Source organism: Hesperophylax consimilis, chromosome 17 (genome assembly GCF_061612785.1).
Source record: "Hesperophylax consimilis isolate HC1 chromosome 17, BYU_Hcon_1.0, whole genome shotgun sequence".
NCBI classification, from domain to species: Eukaryota; Metazoa; Arthropoda; class Insecta; order Trichoptera; family Limnephilidae; genus Hesperophylax; species Hesperophylax consimilis.
This window is the reverse complement of record NC_142852.1, coordinates 33,498,155-33,524,086: the sequence shown is the minus strand read 5'-3', so window position 1 is coordinate 33,524,086 and position 25,932 is coordinate 33,498,155. Positions and strand designations below refer to the sequence as shown.

Here is a 25,932-nt window from a genome sequence, read left to right as displayed (position 1 = left end):
ATTTAGTTTTGGTGTAGGCGTCAATTATCGAACACCTTGAACTATTGAGCTCAGCTTCGTCGTTAATTGGTGTTAAATTTGATAATTACGAGAGTTATTAGTTTTTCAATTTTGCTGAAATTTTTGTCAGTAAAATGAAAAGATATTGATTTATAGTAAAATGGAGTTATTTTTTCTTTCTTTCGGGACGTCCGAGGAATACTTAACGCAATATCTCTGCACTGGAATGAGATACGGAGTGGAATTAAAGTCGATGTAATGTAGGTTTTGAACAGTAACATTGTGGTATGTAGTAGTGAATGGTGAAAGAAGTGGGAGAAAGACATTACCAACATATAAATTAATTAGACTTTCGGTGTGTATGTGTTCACAGCAGTCAAATGGAATGTTTATCAGCCAATATTTCAGAACTCACTTTTTCGCATAAGGGGCCGTTCAAATATTACGTAAGCAGATTTATTACAATTATTTACCCCCTCTTCCCCATTGTCACCAAAAGTAAGCAAAGCTCTTACCCCCCCCCCCATGCTAATGTAAAAATTGGTACCTATATGCATTTTTCTGTTAATGTATTCATAAACAATTCAATTTTGGCGAAAGAGGATCAACGGTAACACAAATATTAACTTGCTTTGATTTGCTTACAACACGTCAAATCGTCAATCGTACTGAAATGAAACAATAGATTGATGGAAGAAATTTTGACAAGTGAGTAGCGCGCGGTAATTCCCCCATTCGCTTCTAAGCGAGTACCTAAACGTATTAATTATTTGTGGGAATCCCCGAATATGTATTCGGTTTTCAAACATAGACAATGTGTGGGTTGCCAATGTGTAAAAAAAATAACTACTGCTGAGCAGTGCTGACGTAATCACTATCTCGACCCCCCCACCCCCCATGTCATCAAAAATAAGCAAAGCAAAGACCCCCCTGCCCCCCTATAGTGCTTACATAATACTTGAACGGCCCCTAAGACTCGGTTATTTAATGTGATTTTATTTTTCAATCCCCCGCTAGTCTCCTCAATCTCTTCTCGTGTAGTCCTCCATCACTGCACAAGCAACATTTTGTCACTATAATGATGGTAGCAGGAGGAATTAAAGTATGCTAATGTACTTTGCAGGTTCGTGAAGAGTCGCGGCATCCAGTTTGCTGCGGCGGTGCAGAGGGACAAGCCGCCCCAGGTGGCGCACGCACATCTCTGGGGATCCAAGCAGCTCAGCCTTGCGTACACCACACAGTATGCACAGTATTCAGGTAACTGTTATATGGACTCCCTAGACTCTTCCTTCGAGGGGCTTAGACTTAGACAAAAGGAGGAACCATGCAGCGGAGAGCTGACGTCGCCTCTGTGAAGTCTTTCCTTGTGAAGCCTTCAGGTAACCAAGGGGGAGTGGACTCTTCCGTCTGACCTGGGACAAGGAATGCTGTAACTTGGGAGATAGCAAAATGGGCCCACGAGAACCATACAAAATAATAGTCCAGAGAAACCAACAACTCTTAGACACTCTGAATGTTGGCTTAATAAGGAAAATAAATCACAAAATGAACGTTTGTTTGTTTGTTTGCGCAGGATTCGTGGGTCCGCAGCACCTGCATGCTCTGGTCCGCCTGCTGGGCTACCAGGGGGTGGCCGTGGTGCTGGAGGAACTGCTCGGGGTGGCGCGCGGCCTGCTGCAGGGCAGTCTGGCGCAATTCTCGAGGGCGCTCGCCGCCGCCATGCCGCCCGTCTGCAAGCTGCCCAGATACGACTACGGTTCGCCAGGTCAGTGTGTAGAGCTGCATTAGTGAGAGAGTAATTTATATGATTCTGGAGCCCCGAAATACCGGAAAAAACCCTTGACTTTGTGCAGAAACGGGCAGTTCCGTTTGATAGATTCCCCTCTCCAAACAAACGGATTACAATCATTAGAGCACAGGCGTCAGGTAGGAATGCTGTCCTTGTTCTACCGTTATTACAATGGAAGATGCTCCGAAGAACTAGCGTCATGCATCCCTTCGGCACCGGTGCTTATTCAGGAAATACGCCAAACGCGCGTCCAACATATGTACATACGTGGTTAATTTTGTCTTGAGTTCAACAGAACGATTTACATAATTTAATTAATTATTTATTCAATTTGTGCAATTTTTTTTCATAATACATATTACACATTGGGGTCTAGACGTTGAATTGTACGTTATATTTGGCATCAGTTAGAAGTATACTGGAATATGCTTCTATTTGACATCCACTATATAAACCACTGTACATCGATAGCATTGATGGTATTCTTAACAAATTAATTATCTAACTATCTTCCTTTCAAATTCAACAATAACTTTGAACGTACATTTTAATCTTTGCAGCAACGGCGAGTAGTAGCTGATTAAGGGGGTATTTCACTATGTCGGGCTAAATATCTGAATAGCTATCCGTTGGCTGGCTTTAAAGTTCAGAATAACTTCGTTATTCAACGGCGACCGTTTCACCATTGTTTCGAGCTTCCGGATAGATAACACTCGAAATAGTCTGGCAACATCCCTAAATGTTTGAAGTTTCTCCATCTACTGCCACGGCTGTCATGCGTCACAGTCCGCACACCGCGAAGTGTGCATTTTTTTGGTTATGTTATGTTGATTATCAGGTCATTTTAGATAGATTCGTGTCGAATTAATACATTGTTTCTTATTTTGAACACAATCAAATAATTCAGGATGGATCATACAAGCATTCAAATTCATTCTACAAAATTCGACTCACTTCTCCACTGTCAAACTCGGAATGTTTTGACGCCATCTTTGATTCGAGGAATAGCGCCTAACGTGAAGTTCGAGCACTGATTAGTCAAATCTAACTTCAACCCGAGCGTTAGCGTTATTCAGATATAGTGAAAACGAAAAAATGACTAATCCGCGGATTAGTGCTTGGTCAGAACACAATCAGAGATAGTGAAATACCCCCTTACTGCATCTAATTCCCTAATTAACGGTGAATTTTTTTCGGATTCACTGCCCAAATTTATAAGTAGCATCATGTCAATCATATTATAAACTGTTCAATAAACTAACTACCTAACCTTAATGTCATTTCACCACAGGGTTAGGTAAAGAGGACGGACCGCCAACAACTCGGTTTTGGCACACACTCCTTGCCTCATCCACATTCATACATGCTCTTCTATTATTTTAACCTTTATTCATCGCCAACCGCGTTCAGTCCTTCATTAATGGAGTTATCCGAGTTACATCAATGGAGTTTAACTTTTCAATGCGCATACATATACACACATACACTCACATATAAACACAGATACATAATTACTAAATATACACACCAGACATTACAAGAAAACATGTCATTGGTACCCACCATGAAATATTTAATATCTGTAAATGGTTTAATATGTTTGTTTGTCTCTGTAATGTAAAGTAAATGTTGCAGGAGTCCTGGGTTACTACCACGCCCAGCTGCAGGACATAGTGCAGTACGGCGAGGCGCGCACCGAGCTGTTCCACGCCCTGCGCGAGCTCGGCAACACCATCCTGTTCTGTCTGCTGTGCGAGCAGGCGCTGGGACAGGAGGAGATCGCCGACCTGCTGCACGCCGCGCCTTTCCAGAACATTCTGCCCAAACTGCACTGCCTCGGTAAGCCCAGCTAATCTAACAGCTTTACGATTATCCTGTTCACTATCATGTTCATTTTATACTAGTTCATTTCAAAGCTTGTTCTTATTAGTGCCAGGAGTGTTTAGAAGGATTCAGGGACGCCCGAGGAATACTCAATGCAAAATCTCTGCAACGGATTGAGATACTGAATCGAATTAAAGTCTTTTAATAGTAACATTGTGGTATATATATAGTTGTGAATGGCGGTAGAAGTCAGAGACGCCCCAGAAAGATATTAGCAATAGCTGAGCATTGCGCGGTCCATGAGGATAATATAATACATTGCGTCTAAAATATAAAATGAAAAAACAAGACAATCAAATAACATTAACCAATCCTGATCAAACAATGGATCATCGAAAAAGGTCGTGCAATAATTAGTAACCTCACCCAAATATAATCCTCTATCTCATTATTGTTACCAACCTGAAAATATTTGTCAAATATTTTTGTTTATTGAAAAATGTACTTTATTTTAATTTTATAAAATATTTGTAAACTAGTCTGTCTCGACACAGGATTTCCTAGTGAGACAGGCAAAGCCAAAAATATATATATGTTAACCTTTTTATGTAGATGCACATAATAGATAAATAAAATTAATAAATACATAAAGATAAAAGATGCACATATGAAAGATATAAAGACAAAAGGTGCACAAATGGCAGACATAAAGACAAAAGGTGCACATATGGCAGACATAAAGACAAAAGGTGCACATATGGCAGACATAAAGACAAAAGGTGCACATATGAAAGACAAAAATCACACGACAAACTTATAAGTAAATTAAGAAACATTGGATTAAGTGGTACAGCTATAGAATGGATAAAAAGCTACCTTTTCAAACGCCCTCAAGTCGTAAAAATCAACGATGTACTTAGTCAACAAAAAACAAGTTACTTCGGCATACCTCAAGGTACAGTCCTGGGACCGTTACTGTTTATCATTTATGTAAATGACATATTCAATCAAAGATTAAATGGAAAAATAATATCTTATGCTGATGACACTGTCATAATAATTGAAGGTACTGATTGGAATAATGTTAATAACTTAGCAAATACTGATATTAATATATTGAAAAATTGGTTCGATAAAAACCTCCTCTCATTAAATACTGAAAAAACAAAATGTATCCCATTCTCTATCAACAAATTTAAATCAATACCAGAATTAAAAATTATAATACATCAACTTAAATGTAACAGAACTAATTGCAATCAAGAATGTTCTATACTTAGTCTAACTTCTGAAATTAAATATCTTGGTACAGTAGAACCCCGTTAATTCGAACCCCGATAATTCGAAAAAACGCGTAATTCGAAATTTTCGCAAAAAAAATTTCCACTGAAAAATTTTTTCATACAAAATTTTTTTTAATTCGAAATTCGTTAATTCGTAATTCGAAATTTATTTTTGTCCGCGCACGAAAATTTGTTCGTGTAATTCGAAAAAATTTGATTTTTGCGAAAATAAATCATAATATTTCGTAAATCTGAATCTAAAAGTCAGCCGTGGCGGTAAAACGCCGAAAAATGTATTTTTACGTGGTTATACATCGTCCTAATTAGTATTATTATTTTGTAAATCTGAATCGATTTACACTGGAATGTCGTATTTTTTCAAATTTATTTCGAATATCCGAGTTTAAAGGGCCGAGAAAATACATTTTACGCGGATATATGTCGTAGTTTTACGAGTTTACGCCAAATATCTGCATTTAAAGGGTCGGCCGCGTAATTTCGATTTACGCGTAAATATATCGTATTTCATCACCGCGACGGTGATGAACTTTACTTCGAATATCCGCGTTGAAAAAATACGGCGCGACGGAAATCGGCCGAAAAATTTCGATCCATGCCGAAATATGACATATTTTTACGAATTTACTTCAAATATCTGAACTTAAAAGGCCGGCCGCGATGAAAAACTGCCGACAAAATTCGACTTACGCGGAAATATATCATATTTTTACGAATTTATTTCGAATATCTGAATTTGAAGAGCCGGCCGCGACGGAATACGGCTGCGAATTCTCGTTTTACGCGGAAATATATCGTATTTTTACGAATTCAAATTCAGATATTTGAAATAAAGGGCCGGCCGCGACAGAAAATTACCGCGAAATCTCGATTTACGCGGAAATATATCGTATTTTTACGAATATCTCAATTTAAAGGGTAGGCCGCGACCGAAATCGGCAGCGAAATCTCGATTTACGCGTAAATATATAGCATTTTTATGAATTTATTTCGAATATCTGAATTTGAAGAGCTGGCCGCGACGGAATACGGCCGCGAATCCTCGTTTTACGCGGAAATATATCGTATTTTTACGAATTCAAATTCAGATATTTGAAATAAAGGGCCGGCCGCGACAGAAAATTACCGCGAAATCTCGATTTACGCGGAAATATATCGTATTTTTACGAATATCTCAATTTAAAGGGTAGGCCGCGACCGAAATCGGCAGCAAAATCTCGATTTACGCGTAAATATATAGCATTTTTACGAATTTATTGCGAATATCTGAATTTACAGGGCCGGCCGCTACGGTAATCGACCGCGAAAATAAAGAAATAATTGGTATTAATACGAATTAACAACTAAAATACCACCGGATTTGAAGAGGCGGCCGAGAAAATCGATTTTCGGCGTATTTTTTTTTTTTTTTTTTCATAAAATTTCGAATTACGTGGGAATTCGTTAATTCGAAATTTGAATTTTGATGTCCGCTGGATTTCGAATTAACGAGGTTCTACTGTATATATATAGATCAACATTTTAAATGGAAAAAACAAATTTGTGAACTTGTCAAAAGAATTAGAAAATGTATTTATATATTTATAAGACTTAGAAATATTCTTAGACTAGAAAACCTAAAAAGAGTGTACTATGCAATTGTATAATCTATATTACGATATGGTATTATTGGCTGGGGAGGAACTTATAACAATATATTAAATCCACTTAAAATAGTTCAAAGATTGATAATTAAAGTAATATTGAAAAAACCATCCAAATTTTCTACTGAGATTCTCTTTTCAATATTCTATATACCCACAATAGACAATATATATATAAAAATATTCAACTCTACAAATTTATAAAGAAATACAGTTAAATAACTTACAATTCAATTCATCAGTAAGATATCAAAAAATTATCAAAATCCCAAAACTTAATACAAAGCACACACAAAATACCTATCTCTATCTAGGTATAACATATTTTAACATCCTTCCATTATATCTAAAAAATATTGAAGATATTCAGGAATTTAAAATAAAATTAAAAAATTACCTAAAACTACTATAAAAGTCCATATCTTACTCTTATTATTATTTCCTTCAAATCTTGAAACTGTATTATTGATAAATCTTGCCTATTTTTTACTTATCCCTTTGGTTTTGCAAATATATTATTTACTTACTTACATGATTCCATATAATTGAGCTAGAGGATTCACTCACCAAACACAAGAGCCTTGTCTCTTTATGGTGAGGAAAAGCTATTATTATTTACCTTGATAACACTGTATAATATGTATAATTGTATATTTATTGTAAAAAACATACAAATATTAAATAAAAATAAAAAAAAAAAAAGGTGCACATATGAAAGACATAAAGACAAAAGGTGCACATATGGCAGACATAAAGACAAAAGGTGCACATATGAAAGATATAAAGACAAAAGGTGCACAAAGGAAAACAGCTCCATTATTTGGGCCCCTTCTGAACAAAACCATATCTTAGAAATAGAAAAAGTACAAAAAAGGTTTATGCGTTACCTGTATATGAGGGAATATACATACTATCCATTCCTGTATCCATCCTTGTTCTTAACAGGAATGCTCGATTTCAATACATTAGAAGCCCGCAGAAAAATATTTTTAGGCAAACACTTTTTTAAGTTAATCTCTGGTACAATACACAATCCACCTACGTTGAAAGAGGTTAACTTTTATGTCCCTAACAATTATACTCGAGGGAGATCCCATGCACTCTTATATGCTCCGAAAGCGAGGACTTCTGCCTTTCAGAACGCGCCAATAAACAGAGCGACTCAACTGCTTAACGATTCTGCATTAGCCATCGACATTTTCCATGTCACCTACAGACAATTCAGTAACTATCTTTTAACACATGTCACAAAATAGTAAAACTGCCTCTGTAAACTTTTTAATTTGTAATCTTCTCCATGATATATTGGTGTATAACCGTTTTATGGAGAACATGAAAAAATAAATAAATAAATATGGCAGACATAAAGATAAAAGGTGCACAAATGAAAGATATAAAGACAAAAGGTGCACAAATGAAAGATATAAAGACAAAAGGTGCACAAATGGCAGACATAAAGACAAAAGGTGCACATATGGCAGACATATAGACAAAAGGTGCACATATGAAAGACATAAAGACAAAAGGTGCACATATGGCAGACATATAGACAAAAGGTGCACATATGAAAGACATAAAGACAAAAGGTGCACATATGAAAGATGTTTAGAAGGTTGTACAATGGAGTTTGATAAGAATATTACAGTAATGTAATAACGTTGTTAAATAAGTTTGTTAACATTATTATAAAAATGTACATGAACAGTTTGTCATAAAACACGTTTGTAATTAACAAACCTTTGTTAATCGAGACCCTTATCCCTCAGCCACCGTGGTCGAAGGGGTAAGGTTCTCGACTAGCTATCTGAAGATTGCGGGTTCAAATCCCGGCATATGCAAATTAATTTTATTTGGTTAATCTCTGTTATTTTACAATTTACTCATTTAAAATAACATATAGTATACTTGCAGCACATTTCAGAGTGGAAGATACTCTCAGTATCGCCCTGGTGTAAGACCACCAATCAGAATTGAAACGTTGCTTGAAATGGCTTTGGCCATGTTTGGTGACTAGATCTGAATTGCCAGGCACTTCCCCATCTTCATCTTCCCCTTTCTACCTTCAGCCTCACAATATACTCCATTTGGGGATGCCATAGTCTCACTGGCTCCAGTTGGTTGGGAGCAGTTGAGACTCTTGTGCAGTTTCACATAAAAAAAGAATCATTATTTGGTGCGAACAGCGATTGATTATAATATGTATATCTCTCTCTTTCGAACAGACGGGGAAAAGCCGGAGGTGAAACAGAAGAGGATGGAAGTGAAATACGCCACGCTGCAAATAGTGCCTAACATTGAAAAGCTCGGAACTGCCAAGGTAAGTCTTCGTCTCACGTCCAATTGCTGCGGCAATTTCAATCCACCAAAACCCTTAGACCCTTATGGGAAACCGAAACCAAACTAGACTTAATTGGCGGCCCTGCCATCGTCGCCACTATTAAATTCCGTGTACCGACTAGGAGCACAAGACAAAATGTAACATTCTTTTGCAATACATACACAACCAACTATCAGACACACTCACTAACCAATAGGATGCATGATCTGGGCAACAAGCTTGGGTGTACTATTGATATATTTATCTATACCAGCACTTTGTTGAATCCTACAAATTATAGTAGCGTTGGTAATGTACAAGTTTTAGTGATTTGTCTTATATGTAGTAATGTTCTAGTTTCTATATTATATTATGTTACTGTTACATGTTTTACTAATATTGTTTCATATTCAGTTTATCAGTTTAACGTTATTTCATGCTCTATAATTTTGGATAGCTCTCTAGGTATATTATGGTCCTATAATTCGTATAAAAGTCGGGCTGGGCCTAAAACTAAATAAAGTACAATAAAACTGTTTGGCCACCGCTTCTCTAATGGCGCAACTCAAATTTCAAACAATTTCACTCATTATCCCATCGTTTAAGGGTTGTATATGACAAAATTATTTTTATCTCTTTTTCTATCATTCAGAAACACACGGTTATCTATGTTAGAGAGATAAATAATAGTTCTTTCCAGTATATATTTATTTATACTGAATGCCATGAATTAAATCGCGAAAAAGGGAATAATTTACATTTCGCGCCGCTAATGTAACATTTGATTTAACTTTAAAAATATTTTTTTTTATTAAAACCCTAAACATAGCGAATGTGTTTTCGAAATATCGAGTTCTCTGACATTTTTCATGTTTGATATTAAATTTTTATCAATGACAGTCATTGATTTGAAAAATATACTGACACTGTCTTCTTGAGTTTGGTGAATTCTCGATAGCGTCGTCATACGAGTAGATGTGGCTGTAAGGCGCGTGTGACGGATCTAGTTGATTGAAGCCCTCATATTTGCAGCAAGCGCAGATAGCGCGCGAGGGTGACCTGCTGACACGAGAACGCCTGTGCTGCGGCCTGACGCTGTTTGGGGTGGTGCTGCAGAGGCTGCGTGCGCTGCTCACGGGGCCCGCGTGGCAGCCTCCGCCCCCGCAGCACTACCCGCCCAACACGGATGAGTGCACGCAATTCCACAGGTACCTCTTCCTTATCTGATGTTATTATTATCTTAATTACTGTACACTTTAGGAATGTTGCAAACGGAAGTGGCGCCCTCTGTTATTATCAAAAAGAACCGTTGAAGTTTTCAAACAAAATGATATTCTGCTGATGCGCTCATATCTGATTTCAAGTGAATCAAGTGACAGCTCCATTGAACCAGAGTCAAGTTAGCATAACAGAAGCTGGAGTGCTCGCCACTGTTGAGTTTGGCAGCCACCTCTGTTCTGGAGCCCCAGAATACCTGAAAAGAATACTTGTCGCTATTCAGTTTGATGGATTCCCCTACCTTAACAAATGGATTACAATCCTTAGAGCACAGTCTTTTTTCTACCGGTATTACAATGGAAGATGCTCCGAGGAATTAGCGTCATTGATCCCTTCGGCATAGGTGCGTAGTCGGAAAATACAACATATGTACATGGTTGACTCATTCTTGGAACCAATTGCCAGATTCCGTGTTTCCTCCCTCCTACAGCATGGTCTTCAAGACCCATTCTCACTCCTACCTCTCCTAAAAAAGACATCCACACAGCATCCCCTCCAGTGTGTAGTTAAAATAAAAAAGTCACTGCTTAAATAATATAAAGTCAGATTAAATATAGGACCGAGATTATCTGTAACCTTAGAATAATTTCGTCACCATTATTATATTAAATATTTACTTTGATTTCAGATTGTGGTCTGCTCTACAGTTCCTTTACTGTATTCCCGTTGCTGACACACAATTCACCGTAGAGTAAGTAACTCATACTCTTTCAGACCTGCATTTAATCCGGTTGGTGTATAAGAAGTTATGAAGTTGTTTTTATGATAGTATAAGAAATGATTGTCGAAGGACCTTGGATGATTGAGCAATGACCACTGCACATAAGACAATATTTGTTGTGCGGATAAAGGAAGGACTCACCATTAGGAAAGGGCACTTGTTTCTTCCCGTCTTTTCTCCTCACAACAATGTCACTTAACACGGAGCGGCTTGCACAATATCGGCGCGAATAATTAGGTAATAAGATAAGGGAGATGAAATCTCGCGCGGATGCGGTTATTGTGAGCGGTTCGGGTTATTGCAACATACTGACTGATTACCAAAGGGCACATAAATGAGCAGGAATGGAAAGGAAGGTAGGACAAAGGACAATAATACTATCTCAGTACAGTGGTCGCAGGTATGTGTGTATGTGTGCATGAGATGTATGTATAAATTAATGTCTATTGCGCATTGGCGCAACCACCGGTGGTTTATAAAAATGTACATAATGCTTAATAGAATAAGGTTGTCTCGTATTTTTAATTTTTATTATTTTATTTATTTATTTATTTAACGCCCAGAGGGCTTTTACATGGTTGGTAGTATAATTTTAATTTGACAGATATTTTGAAACATAAAAAATAAGAATAAAATTACATTTGCTAAAAGCTATGCAACAAGTCATACAAACACAAGAAACGAAAACAGAAAATTACAGCAATTTGTAGGTTTACATGATGTGTTTAGGAGTATTGTTGAAATAAATGTTTTAAATGATCCACAAAAGGTTGGTATTGAATATGTCAACATCACCCAAGTAATGATTTCCCATGGTGTGAAGTCGTTGTATCGGAGAGTGGGCAATGTAGTTACGCTTATGTGTGCTGCTGTAGAATATTGTATTTTGTCGTGTTGTTACTGTGGGTGTATGTATGTTTATAAGTTGCAGGAGTTCACAACAGTCGAATTTAGAGTTAAGTATTTTGAATAAGAACGTTAAATCGTTTATTTTACGTCTATCTTCTAATGTATGTATTTTTAGAGTATTTAATAAAAAATTGCATTTTAAGTCTTCGACAAGGATATTTAATTTAAAATTTATAAAACGTAGATTTTTTTTTGTATTCGCTCAATGTTGTTAATGTGAATTTTATAAGATGGAGACCAAACTACTGAGTTATATTCAATTAGACTTCTTATTATTAATTAATGAGCAGGCAACATTCTGCTGATGCGTTCATATCCGATTTGGCAATGATTTCATGACTGCTTTTACACACGTAAGTTTTTTTTTTTTTTTTTTTTACTTACATAAGTGACTTATGGCGAAATTGCCAAAGTAAACGACACTGTAAGTGTTTTAGGACGGGTTGTTTTACAGAATTTGAACAATTCTTAAAATTGCAACATTAATTTTCGGGTTCTGTGAAAGTCCTATTCAAGTTCTGTTATTATATCATTATAGGCTAGTTGCTTGACAGAACTGCCAATGAATCCACCCAGATTTCACTTGCTATAAATTTGACATATTATGACGAGCGAATGCTCAAAATGTTTTTACAAACTTGCTGTAATATACCAAAAATCGCTCTTGTAGATAAAATTAGGATTTTTATTAAATGAACTAAATTGGATAAAAGTGGATAAGTATTGTAATAATAATATAATAATATTTGGCTTATTTACATTGCACCGTTTTTGTGTAAAATCACCTCAAGGGCGCTGTACAAATATATTTATTAAATAATAAGTACAGCTGGCTGATAACTAGCATTGATTTTTTTCCGATTTTATGTCCGGGTTAAATCTTCCCCATAGGAAAAACTAAACCCTTTCTACACACTTTTCCACAAATGATCATCTCGTCAATCCAAATTATGCAAGTGCATTATATAAGCATAATACATACAAAACAATACAAGAACAACACGTCAACTCACCAGAGATCAAATGGGAAAATAATTCACCGACTCCAGATATTTTCATATCAGAGGGTTCGGCTCGGTAGAACTTCTAACAGGGCCTATAAATCCTACTGATCCCTCAACATAAATATTAAAAAAATCTTTCGTTATCCTACATGTATTTAAAATGACTGATTTTTGCATTTTTATATGTAAATTTTTTGATAGATCTAATATGCCTAAATTTTGAATGAGAGAGCTAGGTATAATGCCAGTAGCCGAAATAACAAATGGTAATATTTTTATAGTCTGAGAATGCCAAATTCTTTTTATCTCATTTCCTAAATCTGTGTATTTTCTTATTTTTTCATCAACAGATTTTTGATAACTAGTGACTTACATCTAGGACTTATTACTAGTGACTTAAGTCTAACACATATCTAGTGACTTCTGAAAGTATGTTATCTCCCGAAAACAATATAAACAAATAAGACTAGATAGAACTCACAAAAGCACTATGTACCCACCAAAACTAATGTAAATTGAAAGAAAATTTTCTGATTCCAAAAATTGAAGAGATAGAATTAATTATTCATGGAAAAAAGTTTTCTGAATCTCAACGTTTCTCTTTATAACGTGACGTATTTGAATTCGCAGTCTGTTGCTGTCATCTGCCTGTCATTCGGATAAAATTAAAGAAATTTAAATTTTTTTTTTATTATCAATATAAAGTTGTTTTACAGGTGTTTTTCGATATCTGTCTCATTAGGATATATCTGTGTCGAGACAGACGTATAGGATACATAAATGCGTATTTACATATTATTTGATACATGCATAACTAAAATACCTGAAAAAAACCCTTGACTCTGTGCAAAAACGGGCGGTCCGTTTGATAGATTCCCCAATCTTAACAATCTTTAGAGCACAGGCGTCAGGTAGGTATGCTGTCCTTGTTCTATCGGTATTACAATGGAAGATGCTCTGAGGAACTAGCGTCATTGATCCCTTCGGCACCGGTGCGTAGTCGGGATACACGCCAAACGCGCGCCCAACATTTGTACACGGTTGACATTTGTCACATGAGAATGGGTCGCTTCTACGATTCGTTCTTAAGTTCAACAGCTCGGCTGTGGAACGAACTGCCGGCCTCTGTGTTTCCTCCCTCCTACAACATGGGACTCTTCAAGACCCATGTTCACTCCTTCCTCTCCACAAAAAGACCCTCCACACAGCATCCCCAAAGATGACATAGGCCCTGAGGGAAATTATTTTCTTCAGGGCCTCCTGTGTGGAGTTAATATAAAAAAATAACTATAACTAAAATATAAATTATAAAGTTGGATACATTTTAAACCGTGAAGACATAATAAAAAGTGTAGGTTATCGTACATAACATTAAATGACAGAGGTCAATCACCATCTAGTTGGAGAGTACATAATTATAAAGGAGTTTTTATAAAAATTTTGACCTTAGATCTGTCTTGGCTGATGATCCAAGTATTGGTGTCTGTTTTATATTTCAAAAAAATTGTGTTCAGTCTAATGGCTAGTGGGAGAGCATTATATAGCCTCGTTGCAAAATATCTAAAATTTTTCTGGCCAAAAGTTGTTTTAGCGAAAGGGATTAGTAAGAGATTATATCCTTTGGTTCTAGTATCACGAGCAGTTTGGACATTTTCAATAGTAGTTTTGTGTTTGAAGAGGTATGTTAATATGTTTTTGGCATAAAGTCGCCTAATGTCCATAACACTGCAACCTTTTTGCAACTGTCCACAACTGCATTCAATTCCGCCGTTAACAAAAGAGCGCGCAGAATTGTTTCTCTCAGGCCAACTTCTATTCCAACATTTTATCTGGGCCTTTTCTTCTTTATTAATCATTACAAAATCGTTGTTGATGTGTAGCCATCTTCATGCAAATAAAATTACGGGTGTGGCGGTCGCTGTGAGCACTTACGTAAGCTTCCACTACTCTATATTAGTAGAATGGATGACATGTTGTGGAAGTTAGTTCTAAGCTTCCACTACTCTATATTAGTAGAATGGATGACATGTTGTGGAAGTTAGTTCTATGCTTCCACTACTCTATATTAGTAGAATGGATGGCATGTTGTGGGAGTTAGTTCTATGCTTCCACTACTCTATATTAGTAGAATGAAAAAATATTTCGATCTTCTGACAGAATTTGCCAGAGACCTGAGGGGACTGGACTGTAAAATATCAACGTCGTCTAACGTGTGATGTCCTTTAGGGAGCTGTTTGGTGAGGGTCTCCATTGGGCAGGCTGCACCATCATCGCCCTGCTGGGTCAGCAACGCCGCTTCGAGGCCCTGGACTTCTGCTACCACATCCTGCGCGTGCAACGGGTGGACGGCAAGGACGACACCGTCAAAGGCATCGTAAGTCTAATCCCATCGCTTAAGTTTGGTCTCCACTGTACGGCATCGGCTCTTTCCTATCCACACTCTCTTGGGCGTGTCCGGAATGAATCATCCATGGGTCAGATGGGATGTACACATTCCTACACATTTCTTCAGACTGATTGTTGAATTGTCATTTTGGTGAGTTATCTTGGAACCTTGGAGAGCAATCTTACCATTGAACAGAATCAATTTGGATGTGGACTTAGTATTTAAGGCAAGCTCTGTTACTCATAGTCTAGTCCAGACCCACTTTTTATATTTGTTTAAATGCATTAAAATAAACATCAAATAATGAATATAATTCAATTGAACTGTTGGACCCAGATTCTGTCAAAGTTGACCGAGAGAAACTGTGGAGCGTTTTCACAAAGAGAAACATTACATAAACTTATTTTTTTCCGGAGATGGTTTTAAGTCAATAATAACTCGAGTTCGATACTTTATGATAATCTTATTATTATTATTATGTAATGAGCAGGCAGCATTCTGCTGATGCGCTCATATCTGATTTGACAGTAATTGAGTTGTTTTAAGTTTGAACTAAGTCCTTTCTTCTCTCCAAATGTGAATCCAATAGAGCTTTGAATTGATTTATATTTGTTGCATCGATGACATGTTGTGGGAGTTTGTTCCAAGCATCCACTACTCTATTTGCAAGGAAGTGTTTTCTAGGATTAGATGCAAAAGGTGTCCACGGAGATTTATATTTTTATTAGTAGTGAAGATTTCTTGGATGCTAGGGCAACTGTAATGTCCAGATAAAGTCTCGATCAAGTCACCCCTTTCTCTTCTTTCTTGTAAGGTTGGTAATCTTAGTTCCTTGAGTCTATCTTCGTATCGTAGATCTTTCAGAGCTCTTGGTATTTTAATAATTTATATGCATATGCATATTAAATTACTATCTATATTTATATCACCTCATCCATTGAACCCGAACACCTCTGCAAACCACGTGGGGTGGCAAATGGCAGAGGTGTTGGTTATCCAATAGGGTGAGTGATACAGCTATTGGCCCTGCTACAGCAATGGGCCTTTTCAAATTTGAAACCATATAATAAGACTTACGGCGTCTCTATCACATAGCATCCTTCGTAAGCATGTTGTGTTATCCTTGTCTTTCACTCACAAGTTCAATATTTTACAACCATGTGGCGCTAGTGTAAATAATGGCGTCTTCTCGAAGTGTCTGCTAATTTTGCTGTCATTTCTTAACATTTTGTTAAGGTATTCTGTTTGTGTTATTTAGATATAATAGTCAGAGAATGTGTTTTTTTGTGATTCCTTCTGATTTTATGTGTAAATGCTTTATTGTTAGTGTCGTAGCTGTCCTTTTTATTCATTTTTAGGTTAAAATTGGAGGTTTTATGTGAGTGTCTAATAACTGTCACTTCAAAACATACAATCTATAGTTATTAGCCCCCCCGGCCAATTACTATGATTTTTGGGAAAAAATGAATTTGGTTTATTTTCACAATGGGCAAATAATGCGAAAAAACGGCTTCGCTGTGTAAATTTGAAGTGAATCAGATAACAAATAACAGTAATTGGCCGGGGGGCCAATTACTGGGTTAAAGACCTGCCAATTACTATATCATTTTTTTTCCTCAATTTCTGTTGTTCGCGCATCATGCCAAAAATACCAAAGTATACGGTCGAACAACTAGATAAGGCCACTGAAGAAATAAGGAGTGGAGTAGCACTGCGGGCTGCTTCGAAAAAGTATGGAATACTTGAGCTACTTTACAATTTAGATTAAAAAATCCCACTACCAAATCCCAATTTGGACCAAAACCGATACTTTCTCAAATGGAAGAGCGAGACCTCAAATATTGGCTATGCGATCTATCTAGAAAAGGTTTTCCCCGAAAAAAGTATGACGTATTGAACAGTGTTCAATCTTTTCTTAATGAGAACCCTCGTCCAAATCCCTTCATCAATAATAGACCAGGAAAAGGTTAGATGAAAGCTTTTTTAAGGCGTCATCCAAATATAGTGACCAGAGCAAGTGAGGCAGTTTCCGGAGCTAGTTCTTGCGTATCTGAAAAAGACATAAGAAAATGGTTCTCACAGATTAAAGACTATATTTACGAAAAGGGACTTAATCTTGTTTTAAAGGACGCCTCGCAAATTTTTAATGCAGATGAGTCAGGTTTTCAGACATGTCCATCCAGTGGTCGGGTATTTTGCAAACAAGGGAGACAAAAACATTTATGCAATCGATAAGGGAAACGCAAAAGAAAGCCTAACTGTAATGTTTACATTTTCTGCTGATGGAAAAACAAACCTCCCTATGATAATCTACCCATACCATTGGATACCTGAAAGAATTGGTATCACAGTTCCTAAAGAATGGGGCGTCGGTCGCAGTGATCAGGCTGGATGACTACACAAGTATTTTACGATTACATTAAACATGTTTTCCACCCCTACTTAGTACTCAACAAAATTAAACTGCTAGTCATATTATTTATTGATGGTCACAAATCTCATCTATCATATGAAGTAAGTTTACTGTGCAATCAATTACAGATAGAAATTATTGCACTATTTCCTAACGCAACGCGGATTCTTCAACCAGCTGACGTCTCTGTTTTTGGACCTGTAAAGCAAATGTGGAGAAAAGCAGTTCGAGAGTGGAATGTGGAAAATCCCGACAAAATTGTTTCCAAATCTAATTTTCCAAGCATATTAAAAACTGTTGTTGATAATATAAAACCAGAATATTTGGTTAATGGTTTCAGGACATGCGGATTGCATCCTTTTAATCCAGACGCCATAGATTACACTAAATGTCTTGCCAATGGATCTCCGCAAATAGAAGATAATGGTTCAAATATGCAACTAAAAACTATGGGGTACGACATGTTTTGCAAAATTGTTGGATCAGATAATTTACATAAATTTCAAACTTTTAGGGAAGTTGTAGGCCCGGAAAATAACACAAAAGAATTTCATGTATTGTTTAAAATGAGGAATTTTTTTAACAATAATAATCTTAATGAAACTGGCACAGAAAACGAAAATAATAATATGGATTCCATTACGCTTTGTAACCAAGAATCTGTATCAATTCCTAATACAGGGGAAGATAGTGAAGAGCATCGAAATGTAGATCAAATTTCTAATGTTCCTGGTGATATAAAAGAATTAAAAGAATACCTATTCCGCCCCAAGGAACCTGCAAGAAAGGGAAAGAGGGATACTGAAAAGAGTCCATATGCTGTTTCGTCAAGGCAGTACCAAGAATGTTTGGAAAATAAAGCAAGGAAAAAAAAGCTAAAGATGACAAAAAAATAGCAAAAGGGAAAAGAGGCAATAACTACAAGACTCCAAGAAAAGAAAAATACTGGAAGACAAAGGAAAGAAAAACAGTAAGAAAATTAAAAATAATCCAATTACTCTATCTACAACAACCAATAATGAGAAGTCCGATCCAGCATCGGCTCAAACTTCAAAGACTCATCCTGCAAATGACGGTGATTTTATTATTGATGAAAAAGAATGTCGTATGTGTAAGAGACGTATTAAAACAGATTCTTACCTAAAGTGCGAAGATTGCAAAGAACACTTCCATGACACTTGTGTACCCAAAAAACACGTTCACCATGTCCCTGATAAAGAAGACGGCGACATGTTCTTATGTCATATGTGTTTCATGGTAGCTGGTGATCAGTCCGACACAATGTCAGAAGACACAGTGTGCTCCGACATGATGGGCACAGAAGATATTCTAAAATTACTAAACTAAATCTAGCAGCACTTAAGTTATCATTCGCCTTTTTCCCTCTTTTGTTCATGTAGTACGGTCTTGTACCTTTTGATTTTGTATTTAAATTATTAAAATTACTTTTAAATGCAGTAAATAACATGTTTTATTATATTACATAAAAAAACTAAAGAACTTCACTAAAGAAAGTAGATAATAAGTTCACTTATTCAGGGATTAAAAGCACAATCTCTTTGTTAAAAGTTAATAAAAATATGTTAATATTGGGGGGCCAATTACTACAGAAGGTCAGGGCCATTAACTGCGCCAAAGGGGCCAATAGCTGTATTCTGTCCCTTTTTTCATTTCATAAATATTATAAAAATATATGTCAATGTACAAGGAAAACTAATTATCAATACACGTTAAGAAATAAATTACCTACCTATAGGTGTAAATGATTTAAAAAAATGTTAGTTATTGAGACAAAAAAACGATGTTGAAGTTGAAAATTTTCTTAAACAGCCAATAGCTGTATCATTCACCCTAGATGGTTAATGGTTAATGATAAATTGTTTCCAGCATTTGAAGCGCATGGTGGATCGGATCCGGCGCTTCCAGGTGCTGAACTCGCAGATCTTCTCGGCGCTGAACCGCCACCTCGAGGGAGCGGGCGGCGGGGCGGGCGGGGGCGGCGGGGGGGCCGCCGTGGAGCATGTGCGCTGCTTCCCGCCCCCGCACCACCCCGGCACACACTAATCATGGCCGGACTTTACACAAACAAACCTTTGGGAGCATGTGCGCTAATTCCGGCTATTATTAAATTAATGCCCTTTACAAGAAATAATAATAACAGTTTTCTCGTAGTGACAAATTGTAATTACGATTCTTGAGAGAATTTTGACTAAGACATAACGTCAGCATTTTACCGTTAGCGGAAATGGAATAAACAACAGTGTATTCCATGAAATAAAAGTCCGTTGTAATTATGTATTGCTTTTAGTGATTTTAGATACATATTGTTTCTATGTTGTGGCACTGTCAATAGTAACACAATTCTTTCCGTTAATTTCTGCAATGTTAGGACCAGACGCTGTGGTATTAGTGATAAATATTTGAGTAACATGCACCTTAAATAATTTTTTATTTGAACAAGACCGGCTGCCATTTTGGCTGTCGGTGTCTGGTTGTCTTGTATGGGCAGCCATCTTGGATTTCAGTGCTTTGTCTCTTATACAGGCGGCCATCTTGGCGGGGACCTCATGTACAGGCGGGTGGGAAGTGTCTGGGACTCGAGTAATTCAGTCCATCTAGGTGTGAAGTGTCTTCTGGACCTCTTGTACATGCAGCCTCTTGTCTGCCATCTTACCTGAAATGTACAGGCAGCCATCTTGGTGGGAAATGTCTGGGTCTCCAGCCATCTTGTCTGTCGTGTCTCTCTTCTGTAAGAGTGGTTTGTAGCCAGCCACAGTTCCAGTTTAATTGATAATGATCATCTGTAGAATGAGTTATAATGAAATTGAATGAAAATGAAGCATATTGGTCTGGTAGTTGTGGATGTCACAAACGGCCTAGAACCGAGAGAATGTTCGGTTATTTATTATTAGTGGAAAAATATTCCCAACCTTTGTAATACAAATTATTTAATAAATAAATATCTCTATGAATAAAGGTAGTTTTTTAATAATTAACCCCTCAAGCTAATTACAGATTATGATCGGTCAACTGATAATAACTTAACCCCTCAAGCTAATTACAGATTGTGATCGGTCAACTGATAATAACTTAACCCCTCAAGCTAATTAAGGATTGTGATCGGTCAACTGATAATAACTTAACCCCTCAAGCTAATTACAGATTGTGATCGGTCAACTGATAATAACTTAACCCCTCAAGCTAATTACAGATTGTGATCGGTCAACAGATAATAACTTAACCCCTCAAGCTAATTAAGGATTGTGATCGGTCAACTGATAATTACTTAACCCCTCAAGCTAATTACAGATTGTGATCGGTCAACTGATAATAACTTAACCCCTCAAGCTAATTACAGATTTAATGAACTTGGCAAAGCAAATAATATGGAATTTCCCGGAACTCCATAAAAATAGAAAGTTATGAGCATCTGAAGCAATCTTTTTTATTTGAATGATAAGGGTGTAGTTTGTTGAGACAAGCTGCAATGCCAATGTTCATAGAAGGAACTAAGTATCCCATTTTGTTCTAAATCCGTATTAACAAAATAATTGAAGAACCCGGAGTGAGAATTGTAAAATTGAAACAAAACCAGTTTAAATCCCAAAACGGTATTCTTAACTAATGCTAACATTAAATATATGGCCGTGGGCAATCACAATCCTTGAAACAGTACAGCATGATTTACTCACAGGGAAAGTGAACCTCTCTCCAAGCATAAACAAGGTTTTAAAAAAATGTATGTATTTGTATTACGTACCTCCAACACACACACACAATATTCTCATCATTGAATGTATGTGTTAAACACACGCCAACTAACAACCACGTGTATAGAAACATTCAATGTGCGAGTGTAAGTTAAAGTTACATTCTTTCGCCATTAGGGATATTTGGGCATCAGATTTATCAGAATTAAATGATATTTTCAGTCAAGTAAGAACACACTTACAATTTAACTTTACTGTAGTTCAAAGTGAGAGTACTGTGGGCCTCACTGGGTGCTTGATTCGTGGTTAGTGCTGTGGGCCTCACTGGGTGCTTTACCCGTGCTGATTTCTGTGGGCCTCATTAGGTGCTTTACCTGTGCTGAGGCCCTCATTTTACAATTCAACTATATCTAATAAAAAGATAAGCGACTAAGCACGTTACGTGCATGTTCATGAAAAATATAATTCGCAGTCGTGTTCGTATATATGGTTATCTATTCCGGGTACCATTTCGTGTGAGCCAGGACTAGCCCTGAGCCAAATGGCGCCCGGAGCAAGTAACTTGTCAAAATCAGTAGACGCCTACCAGTAGGGGTAAGACACTGTCCTGCGGAGATATCCAGTCCGTCTATCTCCAGGACAATGTCATGTCCCATTATCCTATCTTCTGTTCACACTAGGACAATTGGTCTGAAGCTGGAACATTACAATATTGTCCTGTCAAGGGAACTAGGCATAAATGTACTGGCATCATAAATCATTAACTAAAATATGAATTAATTGTCCGATATAGTAATTTGGGATGAGGCTTTGTGAGTTGGGTTTTTTTCATTTTGCGTTGCCGTTTGACATAAACGGTACTTTAATATAAAACCGAAAGCAGTGTAAATTACGTGACTGACAACTCACAACATTACGCCTGTTTGGCTGTAGCCAAAGCAACTAATATCTAATAACTAACATTGCCAACAATTGACAATTAGCAAAGAATAATTGCGTAATCCCAACTCATATCATATTAGGTAGTAAGTAACACAATGTACCTCGTCTGTAAAGCAATCTAATATATTTTTGACACAATCTCTAAATATGACCTCTCGGATTTGAGAATTGATTTATGATGTCGAATGAATTCTGACGTTTCACAACGATTGTCTTAGGACGGGTTGTTACACAGAATTTGAAGAATTCATCAAAGTTCTGTGAAAGTTCTATTCAAATTGTGTAATTATATCAGTATTGGCCAGTTGTTGAAAATAATAACAGAATTTGAATAGAAACTTTACGGAACCTGAAAATTAACTTTGAAATTTGATGAGACTGACTTCCAATGGATTTTTAAAGAATTGATTTCCTTTAATCGATTGTTCAAGAATCAAAGAAACGAAATATTTCGATGGTCAAAAAGATCGAGAAAATAATCGACGATTCATCAATTGTCCCATCTACACCTAACTACTCAGTAAGCGGCCCATTATGATGGAACGTGAAATCACAAATTAATTTGGGCATGCCGGGATTCGAACCCGAGATTTCTGGATAACCGCTTGACCACGGAGGTTGTCAAAGTGCGATATTCCCAAATATTCAGTTTGCTTTAAGTTCCTTCAAGGAGAGATGAAGGAAGCAGTATTTAGTTGGTAGCCCATTCCCTGCTTTATTGTGTCACCTGAACATCTATTGCAGTGAACTTGCCTTTACACCTTCCCAACATACTCCTCTTGTAGAGCTTGGAGACTTCTTCACTGGGAAGCTGGCATCCTTACAGCAGGGGGGTGTTGTGGGGTACCTGCTTATTGTGTCACCTGAACATCTATTGCAGTTTACTTGCCTTTACACCTTCCCAACATACTCCTCTTGTAGAGCTTGGAGACTTCTTCACTGGGAAGCTGGCATCCTTACAGCAGGGGGGTGTTGTGGGGTACCTGCTTATTGTGTCACCTGAACATCTATTGCAGTTTACTTGCCTTTACACCTTCCCAACATACTCCTCTTGTAGAGCTTGGAGACTTCTTCACTGGGAAGCTGGCATCCTTACAGCAGGGGGGTGTTGTGGGGTACCTGCTTATTGTGTCACCTGAACATCTATTGCAGTTTACTTGCCTTTACACCTTCCCAACATACTCCTCTTGTAGAGCTTGGAGACTTGTTCACTGGGAAGCTGGCATCCTTACAGCAGGGGGGTGTTGTGGGGTACCTGCTTATTGTGTCACCTGAACATCTATTGCAGTTTACTTGCCTTTACACCTTCCCAACATACTCCTCTTGTAGAGCTTGGAGACTTCTTCACTGGGAAGCTGGCATCCTTACAGCAGGGGGGTGTTGTGGGGTACCTGCTTATTGTGTCACCTGAACATCTATTGCAGTTTACTTGCCTTTACACCTTCCCAACATACTCCTCTTGTAGAGCTTGGAGACTTCTTCACTGGGAAGCTGGCATCCTTACAGCAGGGGGGTGTTGTGGGGTACCTGCTTATTGTGTCACCTGAACATCTATTGCAGTTTACTTGCCTTTACACCTTCCCAACATACTCCTCTTGTAGAGCTTGGAGACTTCTTCACTGGGAAGCTGGCATCCTTACAGCAGGGGGGTGTTGTGGGGTACCTGCTTATTGTGTCACCTGAACATCTATTGCAGTTTACTTGCCTTTACACCTTCCCAACATACTCCTCTTGTAGAGCTTGGAGACTTCTTCACTGGGAAGCTGGCATCCTTACAGCAGGGGGGTGTTGTGGGGTACCTGCTTATTGTGTCACCTGAACATCTATTGCAGTTTACTTGCCTTTACACCTTCCCAACATACTCCTCTTGTAGAGCTTGGAGACTTCTTCACTGGGAAGCTGGCATCCTTACAGCAGGGGGGTGTTGTGGGGTACCTGCTTATTGTGTCACCTGAACATTTATTGCAGTTTACTTGCCTTTACACCTTCCCAACATACTCCTCTTGTAGAGCTTGGAGACTTGTTCACTAGGAAGCTGGCATCCTTACAGCAGGGGGGTGTTGTGGGGTACCTGCTTATTCAGTCTGGTAACTAAAGTATGTATCTACCAATTCAGAAGTTGGTGTAGATACGCCACGTATTATTGTATTTCAATAATAAGAGAAATAACCCAAGTACAACAATAGTATTGATCTATCTCCGGGATTCGAACCCGTGATCTCTAACCCTGGGCCAAGGAGCTAACGGCTCTGCAACGGAGTTGGTATTATTATTGAGGTAGGTCAAATGATCTCTGAATAGAAAAGGGATTTAAACTAATAGATTTATTTTGGAAATTCTTGAAAAGGGCTGCAGGAGTCATTAGCAATAAAGCAATCTTATTTGTTGAAAAATACAATTTATTGAAATGTTTAGTAATTTATTCAATCACTACATAATTTACACAGTGTAACAGTTTTGCTTTTGAAGTTACATAGAGATAATATTACATTGTAACTCACATTGTTTTCAGTTAGAATGGACGTATGTCCAGTAAGAGATATAATGTAATAATCTATTATAATAAACTTGTAATCTTGAACGAATCAAGCAATTATTGAAGACTCCCAAACAAAAGTGTATTTAATACCAAGTTATAAGGAACTATAAGCCCAGACATAACGAATTGTATTATTTATTTACATAGTTTATTTATCCGCCTCACAAGACAAAGTCTGTTCCAAAGCGGGTTTTTTTTACAAATTATATTAAATATTCCTAAATAGATCGCATACAGTTTATAATGCATGAGAGTTGGTAAGAGATAATTTAATTGTAAACACAATTCATAATTGTATGTAGGTACATGATAACTAACATTACAAACCAGCAGTAGATACATTATATATTTTATTTTATCATAATATAATTTCTTTAGAAATTTCTTGAAGTGTGAATATACATTGTGTAAAAAAAGTGAAAATAATAATGATTTTCTAAAATAACAAGAAAATGCCAGTAAATTGATAGAAACAGTAAAATAAACTTCGATAAATATGGAGTTTATATCAATACGACTTCCTACTAGTAACAATATGTTTATATGTAATTATAAACTTATCTGTTTTATTGCTGGTACACAGACATTATTAATATACAACTATGATTTCTAACAATTCAAAAACAATTGTTGTTTTTTAATATTTATATATTTACGCCCTTAGGGCTTTACATAAAACAAGTCTTAATAAATGACATTTGTGCATTCAAATTAACATAATGATAATATGTTTATTCCCAGCTACATGAATGGGATATGCAAATCAATTAATCCATCCATCGAGAGATTGGTGTCATGTTTACTATACATTTACCATATTATTTAATTAATACCATTCCTCAAAATATGAATAAAGAAACACATGAAACTGCTTACTGCGGTTTAAAGCCAATGAATCCACCGAGATTTCACCGCTTATCCGATATTTTTAGATTCTATACATTTGTCACATTATGGCAAGCGATCGTACAAAAGTTTTTGTAAACTTGGCACAATATACCAGAAATCACGAGTGAATATTGGCACTGTAGCAAACTTGGCACAATATACCAGAAATCACTCGAGTGGATATTGGCACTGTAGCAAACTTGGCACAATATACCAGAAATCACTCGAGTGGATATTGGCACTGTAGCAAACAAGAGAATATTTAAAA

The 25,932-nt window shown here is 37.0% G+C and overlaps 1 protein-coding gene across 1 annotated transcript in view; it reads left to right on the top strand.

Moving 5' to 3' along the window:
* Window positions 1-20,545, top strand: part of Cyfip (Cytoplasmic FMR1-interacting protein Sra-1) — a 60,840-nt gene extending 40,295 nt beyond the window's left edge. Inside the window, exons 19-26 of the mRNA XM_089642162.1 lie at window positions 1,124-1,257; window positions 1,574-1,765; window positions 3,425-3,628; window positions 8,780-8,874; window positions 9,907-10,082; window positions 10,781-10,843; window positions 15,013-15,160; window positions 19,473-20,545. Of these exons, the coding sequence (XP_089498288.1) occupies window positions 1,124-1,257; window positions 1,574-1,765; window positions 3,425-3,628; window positions 8,780-8,874; window positions 9,907-10,082; window positions 10,781-10,843; window positions 15,013-15,160; window positions 19,473-19,649 (1,189 nt within the window). The 3' untranslated portion in view covers window positions 19,650-20,545. The remainder of the gene's footprint in view (window positions 1-1,123; window positions 1,258-1,573; window positions 1,766-3,424; window positions 3,629-8,779; window positions 8,875-9,906; window positions 10,083-10,780; window positions 10,844-15,012; window positions 15,161-19,472) is intronic.
* Window positions 20,546-25,932: the final 5,387 nt, after the last annotated feature.